The sequence below is a fragment of the Sminthopsis crassicaudata genome, chromosome 2 (assembly GCF_048593235.1).
Source record: "Sminthopsis crassicaudata isolate SCR6 chromosome 2, ASM4859323v1, whole genome shotgun sequence".
Classification (NCBI taxonomy): domain Eukaryota; kingdom Metazoa; phylum Chordata; class Mammalia; order Dasyuromorphia; family Dasyuridae; genus Sminthopsis; species Sminthopsis crassicaudata.
Window position 1 is genome coordinate 449655187 of NC_133618.1, and position 26215 is coordinate 449681401.

At 39.6% G+C, this 26215-nt stretch overlaps 1 protein-coding gene across 1 annotated transcript in view; it reads right to left on the reverse strand.

Annotated features, from left to right (window-relative positions):
• Positions 1 to 4096: 4096 nt before the first annotated feature.
• Positions 4097 to 26215, reverse strand: part of KIAA1755 (KIAA1755 ortholog) — a 79306-nt gene continuing 57187 nt past the window's right edge. Inside the window, exons 10-14 of the mRNA XM_074292716.1 lie at positions 25401 to 25549; positions 18060 to 18198; positions 16537 to 16659; positions 15803 to 15994; positions 4097 to 5061 (exon numbers count right to left, since the gene is read on the reverse strand). Coding sequence (XP_074148817.1) covers positions 4141 to 5061; positions 15803 to 15994; positions 16537 to 16659; positions 18060 to 18198; positions 25401 to 25549 — 1524 coding nt within the window. The 3' untranslated portion in view covers positions 4097 to 4140. The remainder of the gene's footprint in view (positions 5062 to 15802; positions 15995 to 16536; positions 16660 to 18059; positions 18199 to 25400; positions 25550 to 26215) is intronic.

Sequence of the window (26215 nt, forward strand, 5' to 3'; positions counted from 1 at the left end):
AGATCATTTCAGTAATATCTGAGTGTTAGTGAACTCATTTTGGAGATTTTTTTTTTTTTGTGGCAAAGATACTGGAGTGTTTTGCTATCTTCTTCTCCATCTCATTTTACACCTCTAGAAACTGAGGCAAAAAGAGTAAAGTGACTTGGCCATGGTGACACAACTAGTAAGTGTCTGGAGCTAGATTTGAATTCTTGAATATGAGTTTTCCTGATTCCAGTTCCAGTGCTGTATTCACTGACCCACCTATGTGATCTTGGGCAGATCATTTTACTTCTTTGCCCTCAATTTCCGCATCTGTAAAGTCAACAAACATTTATTAAGTGTCTGCTACACTTACTAAACTCTGCAAAATGAGAGTTTCTGAGATCTCTTCTAGGATTAGCTCTATGATTTTATGATCCTTGTGATCCAGATTCTCTTGCTAGAGCGGATGATCTCAGATAAGACTTCAGAGTTTAGAGTATCTTTTATCTCTGTTTATGATACAAAATTTTGTTCTTTCCCAAACCTGACAGTTTCCTAATATCTCTTCTTGCTCGGCATAATGAGCTGGCCAGGAGAGCTGGCCATGTGTCTCTGTATCACCTTCTTTGAACATCTTAAAGTTCCTCCATGTTCATGGAACCTCTTTAGTGGTACTTCTCCTATTAATTGGCTGGTGTATGAGGACCCTGTGATGTTAAGGGCTTCTTCAGACCTCTCTTGACATAGTAAATGTCTGAGATTCTTCCCCTTATAACTTGGGGTGTGTTTGAGAGCTTCAGACATGAAAAGAGTAATGGATGAAATGACCTGCAGAAATGTCAGACCCACCCTAGAATTCTAGAATTTCCCATCCCAAGATAGTCACCTAATGTTAGAAGGCAGCAAGATGTAGTGAAAAAAGAGTCAGAGAATGTGACTCTGCTTCTTATTACCTGTGTGATCCTAAACACAAACCCAGAGGAAGATGGAGGACACTCCAAAGGCAGTGAGCTCAGAATGCATGAGTAATGTTCCAAGAATAATGTCTACCTGACCCAGAGAGCTGAAGGAAAACACTGCTATAGGGAAGTAGTAGAGATAACATCGAAGAGAGGAGTTCACAGGGACCAGATACAAAGGGACTTAGATGGCAAGATAGGGAGTCCTAGAGCATCTATTACTCATTCATCTTAGCATGCTAGATGAAGAATCAGGAAGAGCTGGGTCCAAATCCTCAAGTTCCCCTGACACCTACTACCCGTGTGATCAGGAAAAAGCCAGCTAGCCTCTCTGGGATTGTGAAAACAGGGAACTGGACTAGTTCCAGCATCTATGATCCTATCACCTCTGATAGGTCAGAACAAGAGCATTTAGGCAATTCCCTCATTTCATAGTTGGAGAAACAGGCCTACAGAGGGGGATGCATTAATTCCAGAACTAGTTTTTAGAACCCAGGTTTTCTCCCTCCCACTCAACCACTTCGTTTGTCCTCTATTCCAAATTTTGCTCCTAAAGCCACACTGGAGTTGGGGTTTTATGTAGCAGCAGTTTTATGTACTCTGCCTTCACAGTTCTGGGCCTTGGACTCCCCGCCTGGGGCAATCAGCTTTCTAAAGCAGAGGGAGGCTGCTTCCATGACAACCGCATTTGAAGCACCAGGCCAGCCCCCTGCCTTGCACGGTAGGGAGATGGGAAGCACAGCGATGTGCTAATCAGGCAGCCTGGTCTCTTTGATTGTCTGCTGCTCTCAGGAATACTGGGACCTGGAGCGATGAATTACATTAAAATAAGCAGTCTGGCCCTCACTGCCCAGGGTTAGAGGAGGAAAAGATGATGTTAGGGGGTCAGGCAGAAATTTCAGCCTTTGCCTTACAGCTCCTGTTTAATGCTGCACCTTCTTTCCCAGAGAGCTTCCTAAATTTAGAGTTAGGAGGTCCCGGTTAGGATTGTGGCTCTAATATTTAGTAGCTGTGTGATGCTAAGTTGCCATTTAACCCCTCTGCAACTTGGTTTCCTTGCCTATAAAATAGGGATAATAGCATCTGTTTCTAGACAGGGTTGTGTTGAGGAAAGCCCCTATTTGGATCTTAAAATGCTACATAAAAATGAACTGCTATTCCCATTCATCCACATGCATAGCTTTGCTACAAGGTGATAGTGATAACTGACATTTACATAGTCCCTTAAAGTTTGCAAATTCTTCATATATGTAGTGAGGCTGATAAAGGAAATCACCTGATCTTCTGCATAAAGGCCTCTTTGGGAGCTGGGTATAGACTCTTTGCCTCTTTGGGGATGGACACGTGCTCTGGCTCAGAGATGAAGGACCTGCTCTTTGGAATAACACAATTCCTTATTGGTTCCTGTGACTGGGGATGCTATGTTGAAGATGAGTGGTGCTTGAAGTAAAGAAAAGGTAGCTTACTCAGCAGTTTATATAAGATGAAACAGGCCCCATCTCTGTGTCTCTCTCTCTCTGTCTCTCTGTTTTCCTCTGTCTCTGTCTCTCTGTCTTCCTCTCTGTCTTTCTCTTCCTCTCTGTCTCTCTGTCTGTTTCTGTCTATTTGTCTCCCTTCCTCTCTTTTCCTCTCTATCTTCTCTCCCTCTCCTTCTCTCTGTCTCTCTGTCTCTGTCTCTCTGTCTCTTTGTCTCTCTGTCTCTCTCTCTCTCTCTCTCTCTCTCTCTCTCTGTCTCTCTCTCTCTCTCTCTCTCTCTCTGAACCTTTTATTCTCCCACTCCTGGCTCTCAGTCTCTGTCTCACTCTTCCCTTCCCTTTCTTTCTCTCATTTTCTCTCTCCCCCTCTTTCTCTTTTCTCCTTTTGGGGTTGTTGCTTAGCACTCTGTCAGCTCTGCCTTGGACTTCCAGAGAGTAAGAACAAGATTTCTCTTCCCTGTACCCTGGAAGAGACTATGATTATATGACAGTGAGAACTTGTGTTTGCTTAAGTTGGCCATTGGATTTAAGCCTTTGGCTATCTCTTCTGTTTTGTTTATTTTTTCCCCAACTCTAAGTCACGAAAAATGCTATCCCCCTAGTGGTTGATCCCATAAATCTGAGAGGATAGGAATTCCCTAATCAGTGACAGCTACGTAATAGGAGGTACTGCCAGAAACTCTTATCTCTTTTCAAAGGAAGAGATGACCATTACCAGTTAGATGTTACATTTGAAAGGACTATGATATCTCAAGATGATTGGTTGGGAAATCTAGACTTTGGAAAAGAAATATCTGTTCTGTAGTTTCACAAAGTTCCTTTTACTTTCCTGGGAGAGTATAATAGGTGATGGGTTCTATTGTTTGTGTTTTAAGAATGTATTAATATGCGGTTTTGTGTTCTAAGCATTTCTTTTGTGGTGGGGGAAAATAAAAAAGCTGTCTTCTTCATGATGTCTTCCTTGTATATATATATTTTTTTCCTAGTAGGGACCCTGTTAATCCCTTTTGGGAGGGAACCTATACATGAGTCATATATAAACTTTTTTGAAGGGTTTTTTTCCCCAGAACTCTAGATTGGGGGCAAAAAGAGCCTGAGAATTTCAATCTCCAAAATTTGATTCTCTTTTGGCATCTGGTTCCCTCTGAATTAAACCAAATCTATGTGAGTCTAGAAAGTGGATACATTGGTGGGCCCATCTCATATTTGTATAATACATAAATTATTTCATTTGAACCTCATAGTAGTTCTTCAGGATATACTAAAGATACTATTATCCTCATTTTATAGAGGAAACAGAAATAGGTTACTGTCTCATAGACACAAGCCAGAAAGGGTTAAAAATAGGATTTCAAATGAGGTTTTTCTGATTCCATGTCCTGTTCTCTATCCCCTAGGCCATGATGTGAAGTAACTGAAGCCCAGAAAAAGATGATGCCTTTTCAAAAGGACTCCAAATCAAGTCCTTCTTCTTCCAGGAAGCTAATCCTGATTATTCTAGTCAACACAGATCTCTCTGATACCATTCATTCATATCACTTATTGCCTCTATCATTCATCTGAGAATTTAATTGTGTTATGTTTAATATTTAATTATGTGCCATCTTGGCTTATGCTCTAAATATTCTGTGCATGTCTTTACATGGCAGTGGCTGTTCTTACCCTCCCTCCTGCCCGAGTAGCTGAGCACAGATGTCGGCACACAGTAGGTATTTATTAAATGCTTGCTGAAGTGATTTTTACACAGAGTTCCCTGGAGTCTGATCCCCAAGAGGCTTGCCTTCTAGCTGGGCCATGCCTGGGCCCTTGCCCGCAGCCCAGAGCAGCTGGGGGCTGCTCAGCTCCAGGGATACCACAGGACTAGTCAGTGGTGAGTCCTCTAGGGAGGTCTGTGAGTCTGTCTCTTCTGATGAAAAACTACCATGTCGGGAGAACTGAAAGCGTGACCCTCGTCCTGGCCTCCTTCTGGGAAGGACTTTCCATAGAGTGGGGGACTTGGAAGAGGTGGGCAGGGCAGGGAGCCACCCAGGAGGCTGCAAATTCTCCCGGGGCACCTTGTCTGCAGGCAGGTCAGCTTGGGGCCTTTGCTCTGGGTCAGGGATTCTAGGAGCTGGGTTGGAAGCCCCCATTTTCTGTTGATTGTCTCCATCACCCCCTTCTTCCTTAGACTGGCCAGAGGAATTATTTTTTTCTGGACCACCTGGACCGACAGAGTTTGATTTCATATCTATGCCCAACCTTCGTCCAGGAACAGACTGTCCTTTCCATCTCTGGATTCCAGTGAATAGTTTCCCAGGTTCCAGAATGTCTATAGAGTCTCTCTCCAGAATTCTGGGGGCTAAGTTCATCGAAATATTTTTCCCCTTACTGGGGCCCAGCTCAGTTTCTGGCTTCCCCTGGCACCGGCTCAGAGCCTCCTGCAGAATAACATAACTCTCATGCCGCCTCAGCCGAGCTTCCTCCCAAAGGCCCAGGCCGGGGCCACGACTCAGAGAAGATGCCTGCAGCCACATCTCCCATAGTTTCTCGGCAGGAAACTCTATTGCCAGTCTCTGCAGGTAGCTCTCTAGATGGTTCTGTGCATCTGAGCTGGGCTTACAGCTCTCACCCAGCTTCAAGTCAGCCACTAAATCCTGACAATCCAGGTTGAACCAGGTCATCTGGGAAAAGGAGAGAGGTATTAGCATTAATACATGAGACCAAGAGCCATTTCCTAACGGGTAAATGTCTACAGATATGAAACGAACAGACCTCCAAAGAAGACTTATAAGCTATTACCCGCCATCTGAAAGGTCATTCCAAACAATCAATAAAGAGAGATGCAAATGGAAATAGCTTGGAGATTTGACATTTGCCAAAGATGACAAAAGATGGAAATCATCAATGTTAGTTAGAAGGACTATGTATGCAAAAGATAGAACACATGGATGCATTATTGGTGGAGCTGTGAATTAGCCCAACCACTTTGGAAAGCAATGTGTAATTATACTTTTTAAAAAGTGACTAAAATATCCATATCTTTTGACCTAAAATTAGGTGTATACCCAACAGAATCTGCAGACTTTCTTTGCAGTGACCAGGGATTATTGGTGAAGTACTATATTTATTGTCAGACAAACTGATGTATTGGTTTGTTTTGTGCAATTGCTTTTTTTCCCTTTCTTTTTAAATCTTTGTTACAAAGAACAGCTCACTGGGTAGTTGAGAGAGGGAGATATATCTAGAAGTATAGGTGATGTAAAAATAAAAGATATCAATAAAAGAAAATGGAAAAAAGAAAGAGGGGTGGGAATGAAGTCAGACCAAAATCAATGAGGCCTCAGGGCTGGGAAGATGTATACCGATAATTGGGCAAGGATTGTGTATTTGAAACTACAAGGGCATTTAGAGAGCATCTAATCCAACAGCTTCCCCTTACAGAGGAGTTCAGCATGGCTGTGTGACTTGTGTAAATTCATAAAGGTATATGTATAGGTATATAGTCTGAATTCAAATACAGCCCATTTAACTCTAAATATAGTACAATATCAACTCTGTACTAGAAAAATAATGACAACTGGCATTTCAATAACATTTTTTTCTGTTAAAAATCACTTTTTAGATCTGTTATTTTGCTTGAATTTTACCACACCCCAAGGAAGCAGGAAATACAGAGTTATTGTTTCCATTTAATAGCTGGAACTGAGGATTAACTCAGAAGTGATTATTCAAGGTGGCAAAGCTAACAAGTGCTGGAACTGGGACCCTAACCCAGGTGTTCTGATTCCACATCTGGAATCTTAGCCTCCTTAACACAGTGTTCTAAGTAGATGACCTCAGAGGAATCTTCCAATTCTAGGTCTATCATCCTATAATTGTTGTTCAGTCATGTCTGACACTTTGTGACCCCATCTGGGATGTTCTTGGCAAGATCCTGGAGTGGTTTGTCATTTCCTCTTTTTTGGGATGAAGCCATTTCCTTCTTCAGCTCATTGAAAAAACTAAGGCAAGCAGAGTTAAGTGACTTGCCCAGGATCACACAGCTGGTAAGTGTCTGAGGTCAGATTTGAACTCAGGAAGATGAGTTTTCCTGTTTCCAGGCCCTGTGCTCTACCAACCACACACCTAGCTGCACAATAATCCTACAAAATGCTTAGACAGCTATCCTTCCTATATCACACCCCCACTTCTGAGGCTCCTCTTCTCTCAAGTAAACATTTCCTCCTATAGCATACCCTTGAAACCTTTTACCATCCTGGTTGCCTTCTTCTTGGACACTCTGAAGCCTCTCCATGTTCTTCCTAAAATGTGCTGCTGGAACAGAGCCCAACTCTCTGGGCGTGTTCTGACAACCACCATCTTCCTATCGCTGAAATTTCTCCTCCTCTTGTTCAGTCCAAGATCAGATTAGCTTTTTTTGAAAGCCATGTCTCAATGCTGACCCACGTGAAGCTGGTGGTTCACTATAAAACCCCCAGATCTTTTTTCAGACAGAATATTATCTAACTGTTCCTTCCCCATTGTGGTCTTGTAATGATGGTTTATTGAACCCAAGTGTGATATGTTCCATTTATCTTGATTATATTTCACCTTATCTGATTCAGCCCAATATTCTAGTTTGCCAAGATCTTTTTGTGTGCTTCCTCTATCACTCATTGTATAAGCTGTCTCTCCCAACTTACTGTCACCTGAGAGTTTGATAATTACATCATTTATGACTTTCTAAAAAGGTTAAGGAGTAGCATAAGGCCAAGCCTGCTGGAGACCTCCTTCCAAGCTGATATTGAATCATTAATGGCCCTGGCCATTCAACCAACTTCAAATCTATCTTTGTGTAATACTGTCTAACCCACATCTCTCCAAGATAAAGATGAGAGGTTTTATCAAAAGCTTTTTGAAAAATCTAAGCTAATAAGTGATGATCTGTCAGTTTAGTAATCCTATAAAGAAGGAAATGAAGTTAACCTGACATAAAATAGCATGCAATTCAATAAACATTTATTAGGCGTATTCTATGTGTCAACTACTACATTAGATGCTAGAGATAGAAAGAAAAAAGTCCAAAACAAAGAAAAATAATTTTCCCTCAAGGAATTTACTCGTGGGATATAGTATATACAAGAGAAGTACAAATCCATGTATATAAATAAAAAATATATATGTATATATACATACACACACATGTGATGCTAGAACACAGCCTATCTCTCTAGACATGTTCTGACAACTTCAGAAATTTTTGCTCAAGCTCAGATAACCTTTTTGGAAGCCGTATCTCAATGCTGTGTGTGTGTGTGTGTGTATTTATACATATACATATAATGCATATATTTTATGTGTTTATATTTGTGTATATATTTTATGTGTTTATATTTGTGTATATATTTTATGTGTTTATATTTGTGTATATATTTTATGTATACATATTTGTACTTATCTATGTATATACCACACATATATAAAATGAACACAACTTCTTGAAAGAGGGGAAAGAAGGAGGAGTGAAAGCACTAATATGAAGCCATCACTATTTCCTTTTCTACATGTTCCCTAACCATCCCTTTACAAATGCAGTCTAACATTCTGCTAGGAATAGAAGTCAATTAGTCTAGAATTTGCAAACTCTGCTTCCTTCCACTCACTCTCACCCTTTATCCTCCTCCCCTCTTTTAAAAAAATCTGGCCAATATCTTCCCTTCTCCATATTTTTATCTTCCATTCTCCATAAGCATTCAGACACTAATGACAATGGCTCAGCAATCACACGTGCAGTTTCTCTCAGGTGATTTGAAGTCATCAAGGGCATATCTTATTACAATATTTCCTTACTTATATTGGGGATTAAAATACTGTTAAACATTTTTTGTTCCATTCTTCCCTGGCTAAAAGTCATTATCCTTGGCAAACAACAACAACAACAACAACAAACCCCAAAAAACTGAGCAGTTCTAACTCTGAGCCATTGTTGGTTATCATTGTTCCACCAACCCCACACAATGATCATATCCCTTCTTTGTTTGTTTTCTTTTCTCCAGTCTTCAAACTGACCTACTGCTTTCTTGTCCTTAGTTTTCCTCATCATTCTCAGCTCATTTATAACTTCTGATATCATTTATATAGTTCATGTTACTCTTTTATTTAATAAGAGCACCTTCCTCCCATGGTTATTATGAGGATAAAATGAGATAACTGAGTGCCTTGCAAACCTTAAAATGCTATATAAGTTCTAGACATTTTTATTATTATTATCAATTATTGTCACATTCTATTATATGCCTTACCTTCCATTTTTTGTACATATATTTTAAAAAATCTAAATTGTTCAGTACATGTAATCTACTACAACTCCTAAATATGTATTCACACAAATAATTATCTAGGCATGTGTCCCTTAGTTTATGAAGTTGGATTTTATCAACCCAAATGAAAGACTATACATTTATTCTTATGAAATTTCATGTATCCTTGTAATGTCTGTGAGTCTGTGACTAAAAAGATTCATTCTTTAGTGGACAATGCTTTGGTTATGAGTCTTTTATACTGAGCTAAGTTAGCTCTAAGAAGATAGATCCAGTTTGTTATTGAGTCATACCCTGAATTGCCCAAGCTTGTGAACTCCACAGACATAGTTTTTGAAAGTCAACACTCTACCTGATGTGGGAGTGGGAGGGAGGCCTACTTTATGCAGGAATTATTTGAAGGAGGTGTATGTGTGATTGTTTTTTATATACCCTCCTTCTAGGACATATCTGGTTTGGCTCCCTATTTCCCTTGGTGTTCACACCTTTTCCTGGGAAGTCAAGGAGGGCGTGAACACCTAGGGAAATGGGGAGCCAAACCAGATATTATCAGCAGGTTTCCTTGGGGCTAAAGGTCTTATACCTTATCCAGACTTATTATTATACCTCTTATACCTTATCCCACTATCTGCAGCTCTCAACAGCTATTAAACTTCTGAAATTTAGCAATTTCTACAAACTGACTCTACATTCCTTTTCTCCCCTTATCTTCCAAACCTCCACATCACATGCCATTGGTTTCAGTTCTACCAGCCTCCTAAGCATCTCCCAAACATCCCTCAAGCATTCCTCTTTTGAGCTTTGTTCCCACTACTGGAATGTATCCTCCTCTGCTATTTTATCTATCCATCATTCCTCTTTCTCCTCGTGCCCGATTTCCCCTAAACTGATTAGTGCTCTTTGCACATTCTTTTCACATTCCAATTTCCAGTCTAAGGTTCATGCTACTCTTTCCATCTGGGATTCACAGGATCATGTTTCAGTTCACTCTCTCTCCCCGGTTCTCAGGAACACTGATTTCTGAGCATCATTTTTCTTCAATGAAACTTTATCTATACTTTAAGACTCAGCTTTAATGCTGTCTCCTCCTGTCTTCCCTATCCCTGGTCCCTTTCTTAATCAGAAGGAATTTCTTCTTTCTCTGAACTTCATCTTCTTCTGTTTGTTATCTTTCCTGTGGCATTTAGCATATATTAGCACATGCTTCCTGATGTTAGAGTAATTTCTGTGTCTATCTCCTACTGGCTATGGTTTCTTGGAGTCAAAGACAAACTGTATTTCATCTAAACTTAGTCTCTTCCCTGATATCCTGCATAGGGCTCTGCACTCAGTAGGTGCTTAGAAATTATTTGTTAAATGGAGACTTTGTCTTATAATTCATCTTTGCAATCTCTAGGATGTGTAGCACAAGTATTACAGCTCTTGAATGTGCCCCAGGGGTTTGTTGTTTGTTGAATGAGTGAATCCTTCAAAGCCTTGACCCTCTTCCTCTGTAAAGTCTAATCTGACCATTCTGGTACACAATGCTCCCTGCCCACCACTAATTCCTAGCACTTCCTTTCTGGATTGCACTCTTTTTTCACTGGGAAGAATCTCCTTGTGCCTTTAGTTATCTTTCCACTCGTTTCTGTCTTATCTTCCACCTGGAATAAAAGTCTCCTGAAGGTAGGGGCCATCACCTACCTATTAAAGCTTTAGCACCTATGAGTTTCAGCATTTAGTAATGCTCATCTTAAAGCTTAGAAGAGAATTTTACTCAAAGAGCAGAATAGGTGTTTTCTAGGATTTTCATCTTATTTGATTTCATTTCAATAAAATTCCATGAACATTAACTAATTACCATGTGGCAGGACCTAAGGATACAACACTAGATAGGACACATTTCCATTTCTTTATTGTAAAAGAATTCCCAGTCTAATGAGGAAGGAGAGGTGAAGACATGTTCACAAATAACTAACACAGGGGAGAGTGAGATAAATAGCAAAGGAAGGGACCAGACTAAGGGCTAGGAGAAATGTAAGTTAGAGGTGCAGCTAACATTTGTTGAGCATCAGATAATGTAGTAAGCACTGACACTGATCTCTTTCTCTCTCTCCCCTCCCCCTTTCTCTCTCTGTCTCTCTGTCTCTGTCTCTCTCAGAAGCAAAGAATAGTTCTTGCTTTCAAGGAGCTTACAATCTAGTCGGGGAGGCAACATGCAAACAAATATATACAACACAAGCTAGGTAGAAGATAAATAGAATAACAGAAGGCAGACGCTGGAATTAAAAGAGGTAAAAGAAGGCTTCTTATAGAAGGAGGGATTTTAATTGATACTTAAAGGACAGTAGGGAGGTCAGTAATTAGAGCAGAAAAGGAAAGGATTCCAGGCATGGGGAACAGCCAGAGAAAATGTCCAGGGCCAAGAGATGGGTTATCTTATTTGTGGATCAGAAAGGAGGCCAGTGTCATGGAGTGAAGAGTATGTTTTGGGGGAAAAAAGGTTCAAGAAGATTGGAAAAATAGAAGGGGAGCTAGGTTATGAAAGGTTTTGAATACCAAATAGAGCATTTTGTTTTTGCTCTTGGAGGCAATAGGGAGCCACTGGAATTTACAGAATGAGGAATAGGGGAAGGGGAAGAATGTTGACAATTTAAGAATAGGTATGCTAACAATAAAAATACACATTTTTATATGCATGGGAAAAATAGAAATATGACAAAGGAAGTCTCACTTTTATGGAAGGTAGTGCTGTGGAATGCTGGCAGAAAAGGAGAAGCTTCTTGGAGAAGGTAGCATCTAATCTTGCCCTTAAAAGAAGGGAGAATTTTCAACACATAGCATATGTGTAGGGTGAAAGGGATTTCCACCACAGACACCAAGAATGGCATGGACAAAATGCTGTTGTTTGTCCTTTGTTTTCAAAGAGGACCAATGACATCAAAGGGTGATGTCTTGACTCATGAATGAATTAAATTTAAGTGAGGCTGAGTTGCTCAAAGTTGTCAGCCTCATTCTCTTCCAGTCATCAAAGTTATCAAATGGCAATAAAAAAAGTCAAATTGGCCCGAATATGTATTGAACAAAGCACAGAGATTAACATTCTGCTTGGGCAAGTAGGTTGGCACCAAGTTGTGAAGGGACTTGATGGCCAAGCAAAGTGGTTTACATTTTATTTTATGAACAGGATAGTGCCACAGTCTGTGAAGGCTCTCTTGGAGAGGGGAGAAGCTGACTGAAGGAAGACAGAATGCAGGAAATTAATTATAGTGATCTAGGGTGTTGTCATAGTATTCTGCCTAGAGGCAGCCTGTATAGATGAGAAAAGTGACTTCCACACTTTTTGCAAAGCTTTTTGGACTCTACAGTAGAATGTAAGCTCCTTGAGGGTAGGGAAGAATTTCGCTGTTGTCCTTGTATCAACATACTAGATACTTAAAAAAAAATTATTTCCTATTTATTGATATGACTGACTTTTACATTGTATATTATTTAATTGACAACCTAATTTCTTTAAGAAGTCCAAGAGACTGAAAACATGGATAGGAACTAAGAACAATAGGTGGAAACTATGCCAGACTGGAAGTCAAGAGACCTGTTTTCAAATCTTCCCTTTTTTCTGAACCTCCTTACCTGTAGTCCTAGAATGCCTGCCTCATGGGGTGGTTGGAAGGAGCAAATGAAGTAGTGTGTTACAACTTCTGTAAACCTTAAAACTCCATATCAATGTCAGCTATTGTTATTCTAGCTAAGTACAAGAAGAATTTCCTAATGAGTAGTTATCCAGAAATTTAAGGGACTGCCCCAGGAAGCAATGAGTGGAGGGATACTATGGATGAAATTACTGTATTATAATAATAATAGTAATGACTCTTTTCTATCACGCTCTGAAATTTGCTAAGCTTTTCCCTCAAATCTAGTATTATTATCCTCATTTTGCAGATGAAAAAACCTAAGCTCAGAACATCCCTTTATTTTACCAGTGAGAACCTGAGAGAAGTGATTTGTGCTTAAGGAAACACCTGCCAGACTAAGAATTCACAGACAATCTGATGCTTCCTTCAACCCCATCTGACTAAGGGCTCACTGGTTGATCTGGGAAGACATAAGCCTTTTTAGTGCCAGAATTAGAACTGGAGTCACTTGGTTCCAAATCCAGAGCTTTTCCTGGGGAAGAGGTCAAATGAGATGACCTTTGGAGTTCCAGTTATAAAGCTATAGATTTTGATGTGATTCATGAAATGAACTGGCAAAGCATAGAATGTTTGGGGAAACCCTAACCTTTTGAAATGGTTTTCATCAAGAAGGTTGACCTTGCTTTTCCTCAAAACATCCACTGAGCTCTAGACAGATGGGCTAAAGGGAGCATTGGTATGGCTGGGGGCTCTTCCCTGGGAGTGCTTCATTTCTCTTGAAAAACAGATGCAAATAGCAATGAATGTAACCAATTTTCAGCAGCTTGTGAAAAACCTAATCTTTCCCTCCATTAATTTAGTATCCGACAGAGAGCTGTTAGGCAGCGTGCAGTGTAGAAACATTTTCTCCAGAGGCACCATCTTTCCACGGATTAAAGGAACTTGTTTTTAGATAAATGACTTAATATACATGGAAGCACACGGAGCCTGGAGATGGGAAAGGGTGACATCAATTCAAGTTTGTGGCATGATTATATTAGTATTATTTAGGGCGGTGTGGCTTCTGTATCACCAAACCACCCACAGCTGCCACTCCCATCTCTAGCCCTTCTCCAGCCTGTCATGTCTGCCAGAGCTGCCTAATTTCTAGGTGCCAGACCATTACCTTTCCACTCAGTGTCCAAAGCTTTCTACCACTTCCTCTTGGAAGCCTGTAATGAGAGCTCGTGCAAGAGGACATCTCTGTCTTCTCTCTCCCTGGCTAACTAGGCTGCCTAGGCCAGCCTTGCATCTACCAGCTTTCCAAAGGATGTTTATGAAGATCATAGTAATCCTTCCCTTATTCTCTCCCTTGTCTGTCAGACTACCATTGTCTAGGAGCTGGTGGTGTGAGGTAGGGAAAGAACACTGGCAAAGAGCTGGGATTGAATCCTTGTTTTACTATTTACAATATATGTGATAATAAATTATACATCACAGGCCTAAGGTCACCCAGCTTGGTAAGTAGAAAATGTTAGATTAGAGCTCACGTTCTTTAATTCCAAGTCCAAAGTTCTTCCTGTTTTTCCTTTATTATGAAAAACAAATTATTTCATCTGTCTGGCATTCAGTTTCTTTATCTATAACATGGGGAGATTGATAGAGATTTCCAAGATCCCTTCTGACTTCAGATTCTTTGATCCAGATGATCTTGTGCCCTTTCACTCTCCCCCAGATAGTGATATCTAAATCATCCAAAATCCTATTGATTTCCTTGATCCAGATCCAGATGATCTTGTACCCTTCCACTCTCCCCAGATAGTGAGGGTGTTGTCTGAGAGTTTCAGCTCACAGACATGCCATCAGTCTTTCCCTCTGAACACTCCCCTACCCATAGAATGCTAAAGGATTATGTGTTCCTTGGGATCTCAGCTTCCTCCACCCTCTTCTCCCAGATTCAGGGAGAGAACAGAAGAGAGGGACAGAGATGAGGACTACTTTTGTGATTCTATTGTTCCTGGATGAGAAAACTCTTTTATCAACTGTGGGGAAGGCAATGGGGTTAAATGCCTTGCCCAGAATCACTTGGCTAGTAAGTGTCTAAGGCCATATTTGAAATCAGGTCCTCTTGACTCCAGGCCAGTGCTCTGTTCACATATAGTACCCCCTTATAGTCTTAAGAGAGTTAACTTAGAAGTTAAGTGAGTTGCCCAGGATCATACAGAACTGAGGACAATTTCTAGCATGATGTAGTCAAAGGAACACTGAATTTGGTTCAGAAATCTCTTCTGTCTGGTGTGAGCAAATTTACAATCCATGGGCTGAATTTAATCATTCTTAGCTCATGTGTTGTACAAAACCAAACAGCCAGCTAGTTTTGTCTTGTGGGATATAGTTTGCCAGCTCCAAGACAGATGATCTTTAACAGTCCTTTTACTAAAAAGTCTTATGATCCTGTGTTATCCAAGTAACTTCTGGGTTTCAATTTGATCCTCGGCAAAATGAGGATATTCTAGATGACCTCTTTATGGCTTTTTTTTTTTTTTTTTTTTTTAGTTCTAAATCTATTATTTTTTGTTGCTGGTCTCTTATGCCCTTTTCCAGGCCTAGAGCTCACTAATAGATTCCAGAGGGAAATAAGAGAAGCTCTCTTTTTGCTATACATTCATAGCTTAGTTCCAACCTCATCATGCATACCCATATGTCCTCAGACATCTTTAGCATCACCAAAATTGCACACCAGAAAGGATCTTAGAGAAAATCTAGTCTATGCCCCCCATTTTGGATCAGGGAAAACAGGCTAAGGGAGGACATGATTCCCCAAAGTCACAATCTAGTCTCCCCTCTTTATCTACCATCACCTATTTCCCTTTGGTTAAATATTGGCAAAGTGGAGGAAGGAAACTCAGAATACTCTAACATATTATGGTAGTGAGGGAAGTATACAGAGGAGGGTTTTCATGACTTGAAAGGACTTTATAAATCATTTAATACAATTTTATTTTTCAGCTAAAGAAACTTAGGTTAGAAGAAGAGAACTTGCCAAAGGTCCCATAGTTTGGTAAGTAGTTGATATAAAATTAGATATCAATTCTTCTGATGCCAAATCCAAAATTCTTCCTATTATTCCGAATTCTCTAATGGGCTATTTGAAAATGATGGGCCAGTGCCGGTCTTGGGATGGCTGAGAGGACCCTAAAATCATTGCAAAGTCTGATATCTTTTTCTCCATTAGAAACAAAAAAGAAATAAAAATAATTCATATCTGTATTACAGTTTACTATCTCATACTTATCCTTTGAGGCAGGCAGTCAGGGTAAGTTTTATTATCTCACTATTATAGATGAACAAATGCAATTTAATTATAATCTCAAAGTGAGATTCACACAGAGTGTTGACTTGCCTTTGGGTCATTCAGGTAAGAAATGTAAACCTGGAACCCAGTTATCCAATTTACAGATTCAAAACTCTTACAAGACAGGATGCTTCAAGCTCTTTGTCTCCAAGGGGAAAATAGTCACCATATTCACCTTGTTGCAAAATTGATAGAGATGGAGAAGTGTTTCCAGGTCTGTCCTTTGCCTCTCTATGGCCATATAGAAGTGGGTCAGCTTGGCTTGGAAGGTGCTCTTGGCAGCTGTGAAAGCTGCAATCTCTGGGGAGTCAGTTCCTTGGAATCTGGCTGCTTGTTTCGATAGCTCTAAGCCTCGGTTGTAATGAACCTGAAAAAGAAGAGAAGAAATCTTAATTCAATTCTGCTCAAATTCAATAATCAGCTATCAGATTTCCACTAAATGCAAGGCCTTTGGTTTGGTCCTAGTGCATCTGTTAGGTTTGTTAGAAAATTTTAAAAAGGACACATCCATATAACTGTACTTGTGAATCTGTTTGTGTTAGGAGGGAGAGTAAGACCTCTTTGTATCAGAAAATTGCTGCTCTGGGTGGTTTTCTCTCTGTATTTGTTCATTTGATCTCTTGTGTTATAGGTGTGCTTTGTGCATCAGATGCCTGGAGAAGTAAATAGAGAATACACCAAAGGAAAAGGCAATGATAGCTCTTTTACAATTTCTAACAAAGCTGAATTCTTGAGAACAGCTTCTGAATCCTTCTCTTTTCTCTCAGACATGTTTATATCAGAGATCTGATGGTCAGAGTTAAAATAGCCAGGAATTTTTGTCTCTTTAATAGTCCCTTTCCTCATCCACATACCACTGTCATTTCATTGACTTCACAACTAATGAAAACTTCCTTAAACTAGACATACCGTGGCCTGTTGGAAGAATTCTTCAAACTGCTTATGGGATTTTTCCACACGCTCAAGGCTCCATTCCAAAGGTGTTAGTGCTTTAAGCCATGTTGTTCCTTCACCATCAATCCAGTCACTGATCTGGGGAAGGCAATGAAATGAGGTATGAGTAGGCAGCTGAAGAGATGACTGCTGTGTGTTTTAATCCATTCCAAAGTCTTTTTCCTTTGGGAAACAATCACTCATAGGGGATGTCATTCTGATTTTCCCAAACTCCTTTCTGCCTCTATTCTTTGTTGTTTCTTTGTTTAAAGAAAAAGTGAGTGGCTCCCTTTTACCTATTGATTAAAGTTCAAATTTTTCCATCTGGCATTCAGGGTCTTCTACATCTGAGGCCTTCTTACTTTTCCAGCTTAATTCTGTCTGTATCATTTCCTCTTCTTCGTGATATAGCAATATCGATGAACAAATGCAATTTAATTATAATCTCAAAGTGAGATTTCTCATAGAGCTTTGACTTGCCTTTGGGTCATCCAGGTAAGAAATAACCTGGAACCCAGTTATTCAACTTACAGATTCAAAACTTTTACAAGACTGGATGTTTCAAGCTCTTTACTCTGACTCCCAGACATGTCCTGTCACCTCCCCCAGGAAGCCTTCCTAATCTTCCTGGCTGATAACAAGCTACTTCCTGAGATCTCACATAGTCCTTTGTATCTCTTTAAGCATTTTTTAAAAAAAATTCATGTCCTGCAGTGTTGTATGGGTAATTGTATTCTTGTCTCTCCCTTAGATTATAAGCTATGTGAGACTGGAAAGAAAATTCTTTCAATGACTAGCTTGAGCATCAAAAGCTGTTGATAAATGCTTGTTGAATGAACACATTAAGATCGCAGAAACTGAACCACTTAGTCTAAGAACCTAGTATAGCTAGTGCTTGGGCCTTAGACAGACAGGGTCATCTGGATCATCCCCCACTTTGAGACATGGATATGCTGCTTTATCTTCATTTCTTTGGAAAAGGAGAACCTCTCTTCCTTTTTAAGAAATAGAGATGATTTTTTTGGTTCTCAAAATTAAAAAGCAAAGATCTTTTTAAGAGAATACTTAGATTATTAACTTAGTTCAGGTGAATTCTTGGGCATCTTAAAATCCCATAGCTGGAAAGGACCTCAGAAGTTATCTTCCATCTGAACATGAATGTCCTCTATAACATCTTGATGGATCATTGACTAACCTCTACCTGAAGACCTTTAGTGAAGGAAAATTCATGACACCTCTGATGGATTGGGGGATTTTTCTTTATATTGAGGGAAAATTTGCTTCCCTGGCTCAGGGATGATAGTGAGAGAGAGAGAGAGGGGGGGGGGGGAGAGAGAGAGACAGAGAGGGAAAGATCATGGGTGGGAGAGATGTACATTAGGTCCTTTTGGCTTTTTCCTGGGGGAGAAAACCCATGGATGTTGGCCTTACTTCCTGAGGCAAGTCTAGTTGGCTCAGTTAAATCAAAAGTCAAAGGTCCTACCCCTTAATTCAGTCACCTGGCGGAACTCTGACTCCAGTTCACTTGTCTGCACCAGGGATTCCAGTTTTTCTAGGCTCTTGTTAGATGTGGTCACCAGCACATGTACTCGTTCTTCCACTTGATTGTAGAGGGCCATTGCCAAAGCCATACTGTTCCTGAGGACCAATGAGGAATCACAGATTTAAAAAAGACAAAATCTCAGATCTCAATGCTAGGCTGTGTTCTCCAAGGGCTCTCTAACCATTTTATAAAGGTGTGAATTAGCCACAAGGGGAAATGAGTTGACTTAATACAGACCATCTCCATTGTCTGCCATTTACCTAAACCTTACCTGTACGATCTTCTGTGCTAAAGAAGTGTTTCCTGGTCTTCTTAGCTGCTAGGACCTTCACCTCTGAAATTATTTTCCATCTACTTTGTATATATCTTGTGTGTAACTATTACATGTTACTGCTCCCATTAGGATACAAATTCTTTTAAGACAAGGGCTGCATATTGTTTTTGTTTGTTTTTTTTTCATCTCTTTGTATCTTCAACGTTTAGCATAGTGTTTGACACATAATAGATGCTTAATAAATACTTGCTGACTGACTGCTTCAAGATTATGTCCTCCAGTATTGTAAATAATTTGAGAATGAGACTTGATCTGACAATTTCTCTAAAATGCCTTCAATAGGAATATATGTTACATTTAATATGATATGATATGATAGTTACATAGTTGCTAGTTTGACCTAGAGTTAGGAGACAGGATTGAAATGTCTTCTGAGATTCATTGGAGACAGTTTGGCCCCTCTAATGCTATCCTATAGCTGGAATATTCATTTTCTCCTTTTGTCTTTTAAATCTCTATCCATTCTTTTACATCAACTCAAATAATAAGAACAATTGCTAATGCTTTAAGGTTTGTAAAATAACTCTCGAATGTCTAATTTCATTTTCACCACAATCCTGAGAGGCAAATGGTATTATTACTATTTTTTAAAACAGATTTTCTCATTTATAGATAATAAAGCTGAGGCAGACTGAAGTTAAATGATTGTCTCTGTGACAGGGTCAGATGACAAGTAAGTGTCTGAAAATGGATTTGAATTTAGATCTTTCTTATTTTAGATCCAGCATTATATATACCGCTATCTATATAATACTTGGCTACCTCAAATGCTACCTCCACATTTTGAACTGGTCCAACCATTCTGCCACATTGGAACTATGCCCAAAGCATCCTTTGACCCTAGCAACACACTACTAGGTCCTTATCCTAAAGAGATCAAGAAAAATGTAAAATGTCCAAAAATATTTAAAATTTTAAAAAAAATTTAAATCTTTTTTTTTGTGATAGCAAAGAGTTGAAAATTGAGGGGATGCCTATCAATAGAGGAATGGTTAAACAAGTTGTGATATATAAATATGATGGAATACTACAAGAAATGCTGAGCAGGATAGTTTCAGAAAACCTGAGAAAACATATATGAACTGGTGCAAAGTGATGTGAACACTTTGTGTAATAACAGTGATTGTAAAGATAATCAACTGTGAAGAGACTTAGCTAGTCTGATCAGTACAATGATCTGACAGTTCCAAAGGACTCATGATAAAAAATGCTATCTACCTTCAGAGGAGAACTGACAAACTCTGAGAGCAGATTGAAGAATGCTTTTTTTCCCACTTTCTTTTTCTTTTTTTAAAACATAATTAACATGGAAATATGTTTTGCATGATTTCACACATATAATGGGTATCATATAGCTTGACTTCTCAAGCTGGTAGGGGAGGAACTGGAGAGAAAAAGAGAATTTGGAACTCAAAATAAAAAAAAAAAGGAAGTTTTAAAAAAGTAAAAAAAAAAGTCAGTTTTGCCAATCCCCACCTCCAAAAACAAACAAAAAAGAATGTCACCTCTATCATGACATTTTCCCTGAATGTGTATAGATGGGAAAAGAACACATTATTTGGAGTCATAAAACTCAATCTTGGCTTGATACTTACTAGCTGTGTGAGTAGGAGCAAGTTAATTAGCCACTCTGAGCCTGAGTTTTTCCCTAGACCATATGGGCTTTGTTTAAAGAATTTAAAAAACAAAAAATAATGTATATATGACTTCCCTGTTTTGGGGAATTGGTTGTAGGACCATTCCTTCTATCTTCAATATAAAAAGCTTAGAAAATTATCTGTGGGCACCAAGAGGCTAGTTAAATTATTTGCCTGTAATCAAAATATGTCACAGCTAGGATTTGACCCAGATTTTTCTGATACTAAGGCTAGCTCCCAACCCATCACACCATGCTGCCTCCTCCGCTTGCAAAGGCAGTCACTAATATTTATGCTACCCATCTCACAGAGTTGTAAGTAAAATGCTTTTTTCCCCTCCTAATCTTAAGGCATCATAGAAGTGGGAGTTATTATCCCATGACTGCCCCAGTCACTAATGATCCTTTCCCCTCTAGAAGGGTATTTTGTACCTCATGACTGAAAATGACTCAACAACAACAAATCAGTGTAGCTGAAAGAACATTTCTAGAGCCAGAAGTTGTCATTTAGTCATTTTCCAGTTGTGTCTGATTCTTTATGAGCTCATTTAGGGTTTTCTTGGCCAAGGTACTGGAATGGTTGGCCCTTTTCCTTCTGAAGCTTAATTTACAGATGAGAAAACTGAGGCAGATAAGGTGAAGTGACCTGCACTAATAAATATCTGGGGCTGAATTTGAATTCAGGGAGAAAAATTTTCCTGCTTCTAGGCCTGGCCCTCTATCTATTACATCACTCTGCACTTCTGACAATTAATTCTCTGTGTGGATTTAGTCAAGTCATTTAATGTCTCTAGCTTCAATTTTTTCATTTTCAAAACACTGGGGATGGGTAGGAAGGAGTACAGGATTTTTTTTCAATAATAACAATAATATCATAATTTCTTAATAACTATGCTTCAATAGAGCTGTTTCTTTTTCTTTTTTGGGACCCTCTGTATTTTATTTTATGGTTCTGAAAAGGGGTCCGTAGGTTTCTCCAGACCCCCAGAAATCTCTCAGACACAAAGAAAGCCCCAGAGGAGATGTTCTCTGAGATTCCTGACTGCTCTAATGTACATTCCTATGATCCCAGCTCCACTGTGACTTTGCTCGTCCCCTTCAAGGGCCTCGATTTCCCCATTTGTAAAATGAATAGTTTAGACGAGAATAATCTTTAAGGTGTCATTCCAGCTGGAAATCCTATATTCTCATCACTCTTTTAGCTGTTCTTTTAGAAGAATGATAAAGGGGTATAAAACCTCATCTCTGATGTGAGGGACCGAGTGCAGGAGCCACCTGGGAGTGTTTTTTACACAAAAGAACAGAGAATGGGAGCTGGATGGAGACCGGAGACAGGAAGATGGGCTTCAAGGAGGATGGGGGAAGGGGACCAGATTTTACAACCCCAGAAGGAAACAAACAGGCTGGGGCTTTGTAAGGAAGCAGCGCCATCTAATGATAAAGATGGGAGGGAGCAATTAGGGCTCACTCTAGGTCCAACTCCCACGTCCAGAAGGAGGATGCTCTCCTTCTGCCACAGCTGAGTGGAAAGGGCTGGCCTGGGTTGAGAAGCACTTCTCCTGAGGCAGTGAAGTCAGGGAAAAGCAGATACAGGGGGAGGTCCCTTTGTCCCCTTATCCTCTTATCTAGCTCCCCCAAACTCAGAGCAATGCCTTAATCAATTTTGGGTAGTCAGAGCTGGACCTAATCATTGATCATAAAATGAAGGAGCCTAAAGAAACCTTAGAGACCATTCACTTAGTTTAACGTTCTCATTTTATAAATCAGAGAACTGAAGCCCTTGGAGATTAAGCCACTTGCTAAAAGTCATCCAGGTGAGACTTAGGAGAATTCTGTTTCTCCAGGGGTTTTCATCTCCAGGGCTTTTCCTACTGTATGGACTTTCTAAAGTTAGAACCCTCATTTTTATATTATAGCTTTTTATTTACAAGTTATATGCATGGGTAATTTTACAGCATTGGCAATTGCCAAACCTTTTGTTCCAATTTTTCTCCTCCTTCCCCCCACCCCCTCCCCAAGATGGCAGGTTAAATATGTTAAAGTATAAGTTAAATACAATACATGTATACATGTCCAAATAGTTATTTTGCTGTACAAAAAGAGTTGGACTTTGAAATAGTGTACAATTAGCCTGTGAAGGAAATCAGAAATGCAGGCAGACAAAAATAGAGGGATTGGGAATACTATGTAGTGAGAACCCTCATTTTACATGAGATAGCAGTGGCCTGGAGATGGTAAGTGAATTAATTGTTCAAGGTCTCATAAATTCAAATCCAGGTCTTCTGACTCCTGACTGCTCTCTTTCTACTTTAAGGAGAGCCAATAATTCAATTCAGTGAATAAAATAAGGATAGAGGACCCAGGTATCCTAATTCCTGGAGAGCCCATGACTCGCTCTGCTTCCTGCACTGTACTAATTGGCACAACTAAGTGACAGGGAGTAGTAGCAAACTGGAAGGGATAGTCACCAGCTCACTGTCACCTCCTCTTTTTGTATCCCGATTCTTAATTTTGGCACTCTATTACCTATACTCCAATTTCCTGCTGCCCCCACATTTCCTCTTGCTATCTAGGCTTTTCATTGCAGAGACCTAAATATGATCCATCTTCCTAGCTTTGTTCCCAGCCTTACTCATTCTCTACCCACTTCATTATCTCCTATCTCCCATCAAAATTTACCCATCATCTCTCTTAGGGATCTGAACTTTTTTCTTTAAATTAACACGGAATTTCCCAAGAAACTAATGGGTTAAAAGAGGGAGGTTTATGTGTAATAACACAGGAAATGCAACACTTTAATTTCTCCAAATAAAAGGACCACGGAACACTTTAGTGCTTGAAATATCTTTGTAGAATCTATAAATGAATGCAAAATGGTATAATGGAAAGAGCCAGAAAATCTGAGTTTGAATTAGATTGTTGTTGACTAGCTGGGAGCTTTTAGGCAATTCATATATAATCTCTCTGGGCTTCATTTTCCTTGTTTTATAAAAGGAGACCTAGTGATTTCTAAGGTATCTCTTGGTTCTAACAGTCAATGTTCTAAGATCCTTTCCTTTTCTGACAGTTTTTTTTTTTTACCTTAAGTTCAACAAATTAAAGGAAAAACAAAACATTTATTAACTACTGCTTAAAACAAGATACTGGCTAGATTCTGAGGATACTTAAGGGGACTTAGATATTTTGATATTTTATTTTCTGTGCCTTAAGTCTATTTGAGCTCTAATGTGGGATGACATGATAGAGGGAGGAAAAAAATCACTGGATCTGGAACCAAAGGCTCTAGTTTTATGTTACTTACTATTTGTGTAACTTGGGATAAATAACTTATCTCTTTGGGACTCATTTTCCTTATCTATAAAATGAGAGTTATACTAATTAATTTTTAAGGTTTCTTCTAGGTCTAAATCTATGATAAATTCTCTGTTCTATGATCTGAATTATCTTATAGCTGGCCAGAGCTGGGACCAAGTAGGATCTCTTTTCTCCTTCCCAGCCAATTCAGATTCCATCTGGGGGTGCCTGGAGATCCCAGTCAGATAGAATCAAGAGGAACCTCCTTTTCTCCTCCCTCTTTTCTTTATTTTTTCATTTTTTCCTCTTCAAATTCCTAGCTTCGTATATATATATATATATGTATGTATATATAATTTTATTTATACATTTTGAGAAAAAAGTTCCAAATATCAGGCTGTTTCATGTGAATAACCCACACTATCAACTTTAGAAAACAATTTGTTTAAAAAATATAAGCACATATTAATTCCTCTTCTGAATGTACCTCTTCATGTATTTCTATTGACAATTGTCATTCACGCACAAAGTGTTATATCTTTGCAGCCCCACATTGTAATCCGAGGTAGAGGAGAAGGTACCCAAAGTTCTCAAGTACATAGAACTGAATTAAATGAGATTGCCTTTTCACTTTTGGAAATAGCTACCAGTCTCATGTTTGAATTGAACAGAGAACTATGCTTAATCCCTGCATAATAAGAGATTACTTTGAAGACAGCTGATAACCATACATCTTTTTTATTGTTAAATCATAAAGAGGTATCAAAATTAATAGAGCAAAATTATAGGAGACTTAATATAATTACAGTTTCCTCCCCTATTTTCTTGCCAATGTCCTTTTTTTCTTTTCTCCTCTTAGTCAGATATTGACCCCTTTTCTATACCTACTCCTGCCAGAAGGAACTCAGAATCTTCTTCACTCTTGTCCTTAGGTCCATTCCCCTTGTCCCAATATGGTTGAAATGCTCCTGTGGGGTGGATACCCAGATTATCCTAAGGAACCCAGGCCTTGTCATCAGACCTTTCCTTATACTCTGCAGACCATACTTCTCTTCTCCAATTCAAGTGTGAATCCTTGGATGCCAAGGTAGTAGTAATTGTCTTTTTTTCTTCCTCCTCCTCCTTCTTCTTCTTCTTCTTCTTCTTCTTCTTCTTCTTCTTCTTCTTCTTCTTCTTCTTCTTCTTCTTCTTCTTCTTCTTCTTCTTCTTCTTCTTCTTCTTCTTCTTCTTCTTCCTCCTCCTCCTCCTCCTCCTCCTCCTCCTCCTCCTCCTCCTCCTCCTTCTCCTTCCTCCTCCTCCTCCTCCTCCTCCTCCTCCTCCTTCCTCCTCCTCCTCCTCCTCCTCCTCCTCCTCCTCCTCCTCCTCCTCCTCCTCCTCCTCCTCCTCCTCCTCCTCCTCCTCCTCCTCCTCCTCCTCCTCCTCCTCCTCCTCCTCCTTCTTCTTCTTCTTCTTCTTCTTCTTCTTCTTCTTCTTCTTCTTCTTCTTCTTCTTCTTCTTCTTCTTCTTCTTCTTCTTCTTCTTCCCTTTTTTCTTTCTGCCTCCTTTCTCCTCTTCCTCCTCTTTCTCCTCCTTCTTTTGCTTCTTCTTTGCTTAACTACAGTGCTTGGCACATGGTCAGCTCTTCGTAAGTGTTTTTAAATATTCATTCAATTTCAGCTCTGATCTTCAAATTTCTCTATTTAAGGTCCATTTCTAACATTCTACATTCTATATTCTATACATTCTATATTTTAAGGATCCTTCCATCTATAAATCTATGATGATAGATATTAGACTATGGTCTATGGTTTATGGTCTACACTCAGATAATGCTAGGCCTATGGACACATAATTAAGACCATCCTCTGAGAATTGTGGCCCCTGGTAGCCAGTCTATAAGTTTTATTGAAACCCAAAGGAGTCTTGAATCATGATAGTTTCACACTCCTCTGCGATTTTTGATTTAGCAAGTTATATAGAGTTGTATAGAGGAACAGGAGTATCAGTGATCTTGAGCAAGGAGTTAAATCCCCCTCTTCCAGAAATTGTCATACCTGACTTCCTGTGAATGGTCAAGCTTGCAGGCCTCCTTCCTGAGCCTGGCCAAGGTAGCTCCTCCTTCTCTCTGAAGACTCACCAGCTGGGCGTCACTGAGTACCGTCTCCATCATCTGCTTGTATTTGGTCATGCTCTGAGCTGCTTCCTGCAGGGAAATGTCAGGTTCAGACTTAGCAATCCTATTACCTTTCCCACTCAATGACCTCGGACTCCAGGGGTACATGTAGACTTTTTTGGGGGGCATTGGTTGATCTTGTTGCTCACTTGTGTCTGATTCTTTGTGACTTTATTTGGAGTTTTCTTGGTGAGGATTCAGGAGTGGTTTGCCATTTCCTAATCTGGGTTATATTGATGAGGAACTGAGGCAAACGGGGTTAAGTGATTTGTTCAGGATCACATAGCTAGTAAGTATCTGAGGCCAGATTTGAACTCATGAAAATGAGTGTTCTTGATTCTAATCCCAGTGTTTTATCTACTACAGCACTTAGCTGCCTTTTGGTTAACTTAAGTAGACAGAAAAGCTGTATTTAAATAGCATGAGGGGTCCTTAAGCTTCACAAAGCTAGTCTCTGGGGTCTCCCTGCCAAATGCACTCAAGTCATCAGTTTTCACTGAGTATACTCCTCCTCTCTAGCTCCATTGATTCTATAGCTCATTCTATAAGGTCTCCAACCTCTGGAAGACTCAGGCCAAACTGCACCCTCTCTGCTACATCTGAGGATCTCCAGATTGTCATATCAGAAGGAGGAGACACTGGCTAGCTGCTGGTTTGGGGACAGAAGACTGGAGATAAAGCATCTGTCACTGAGTG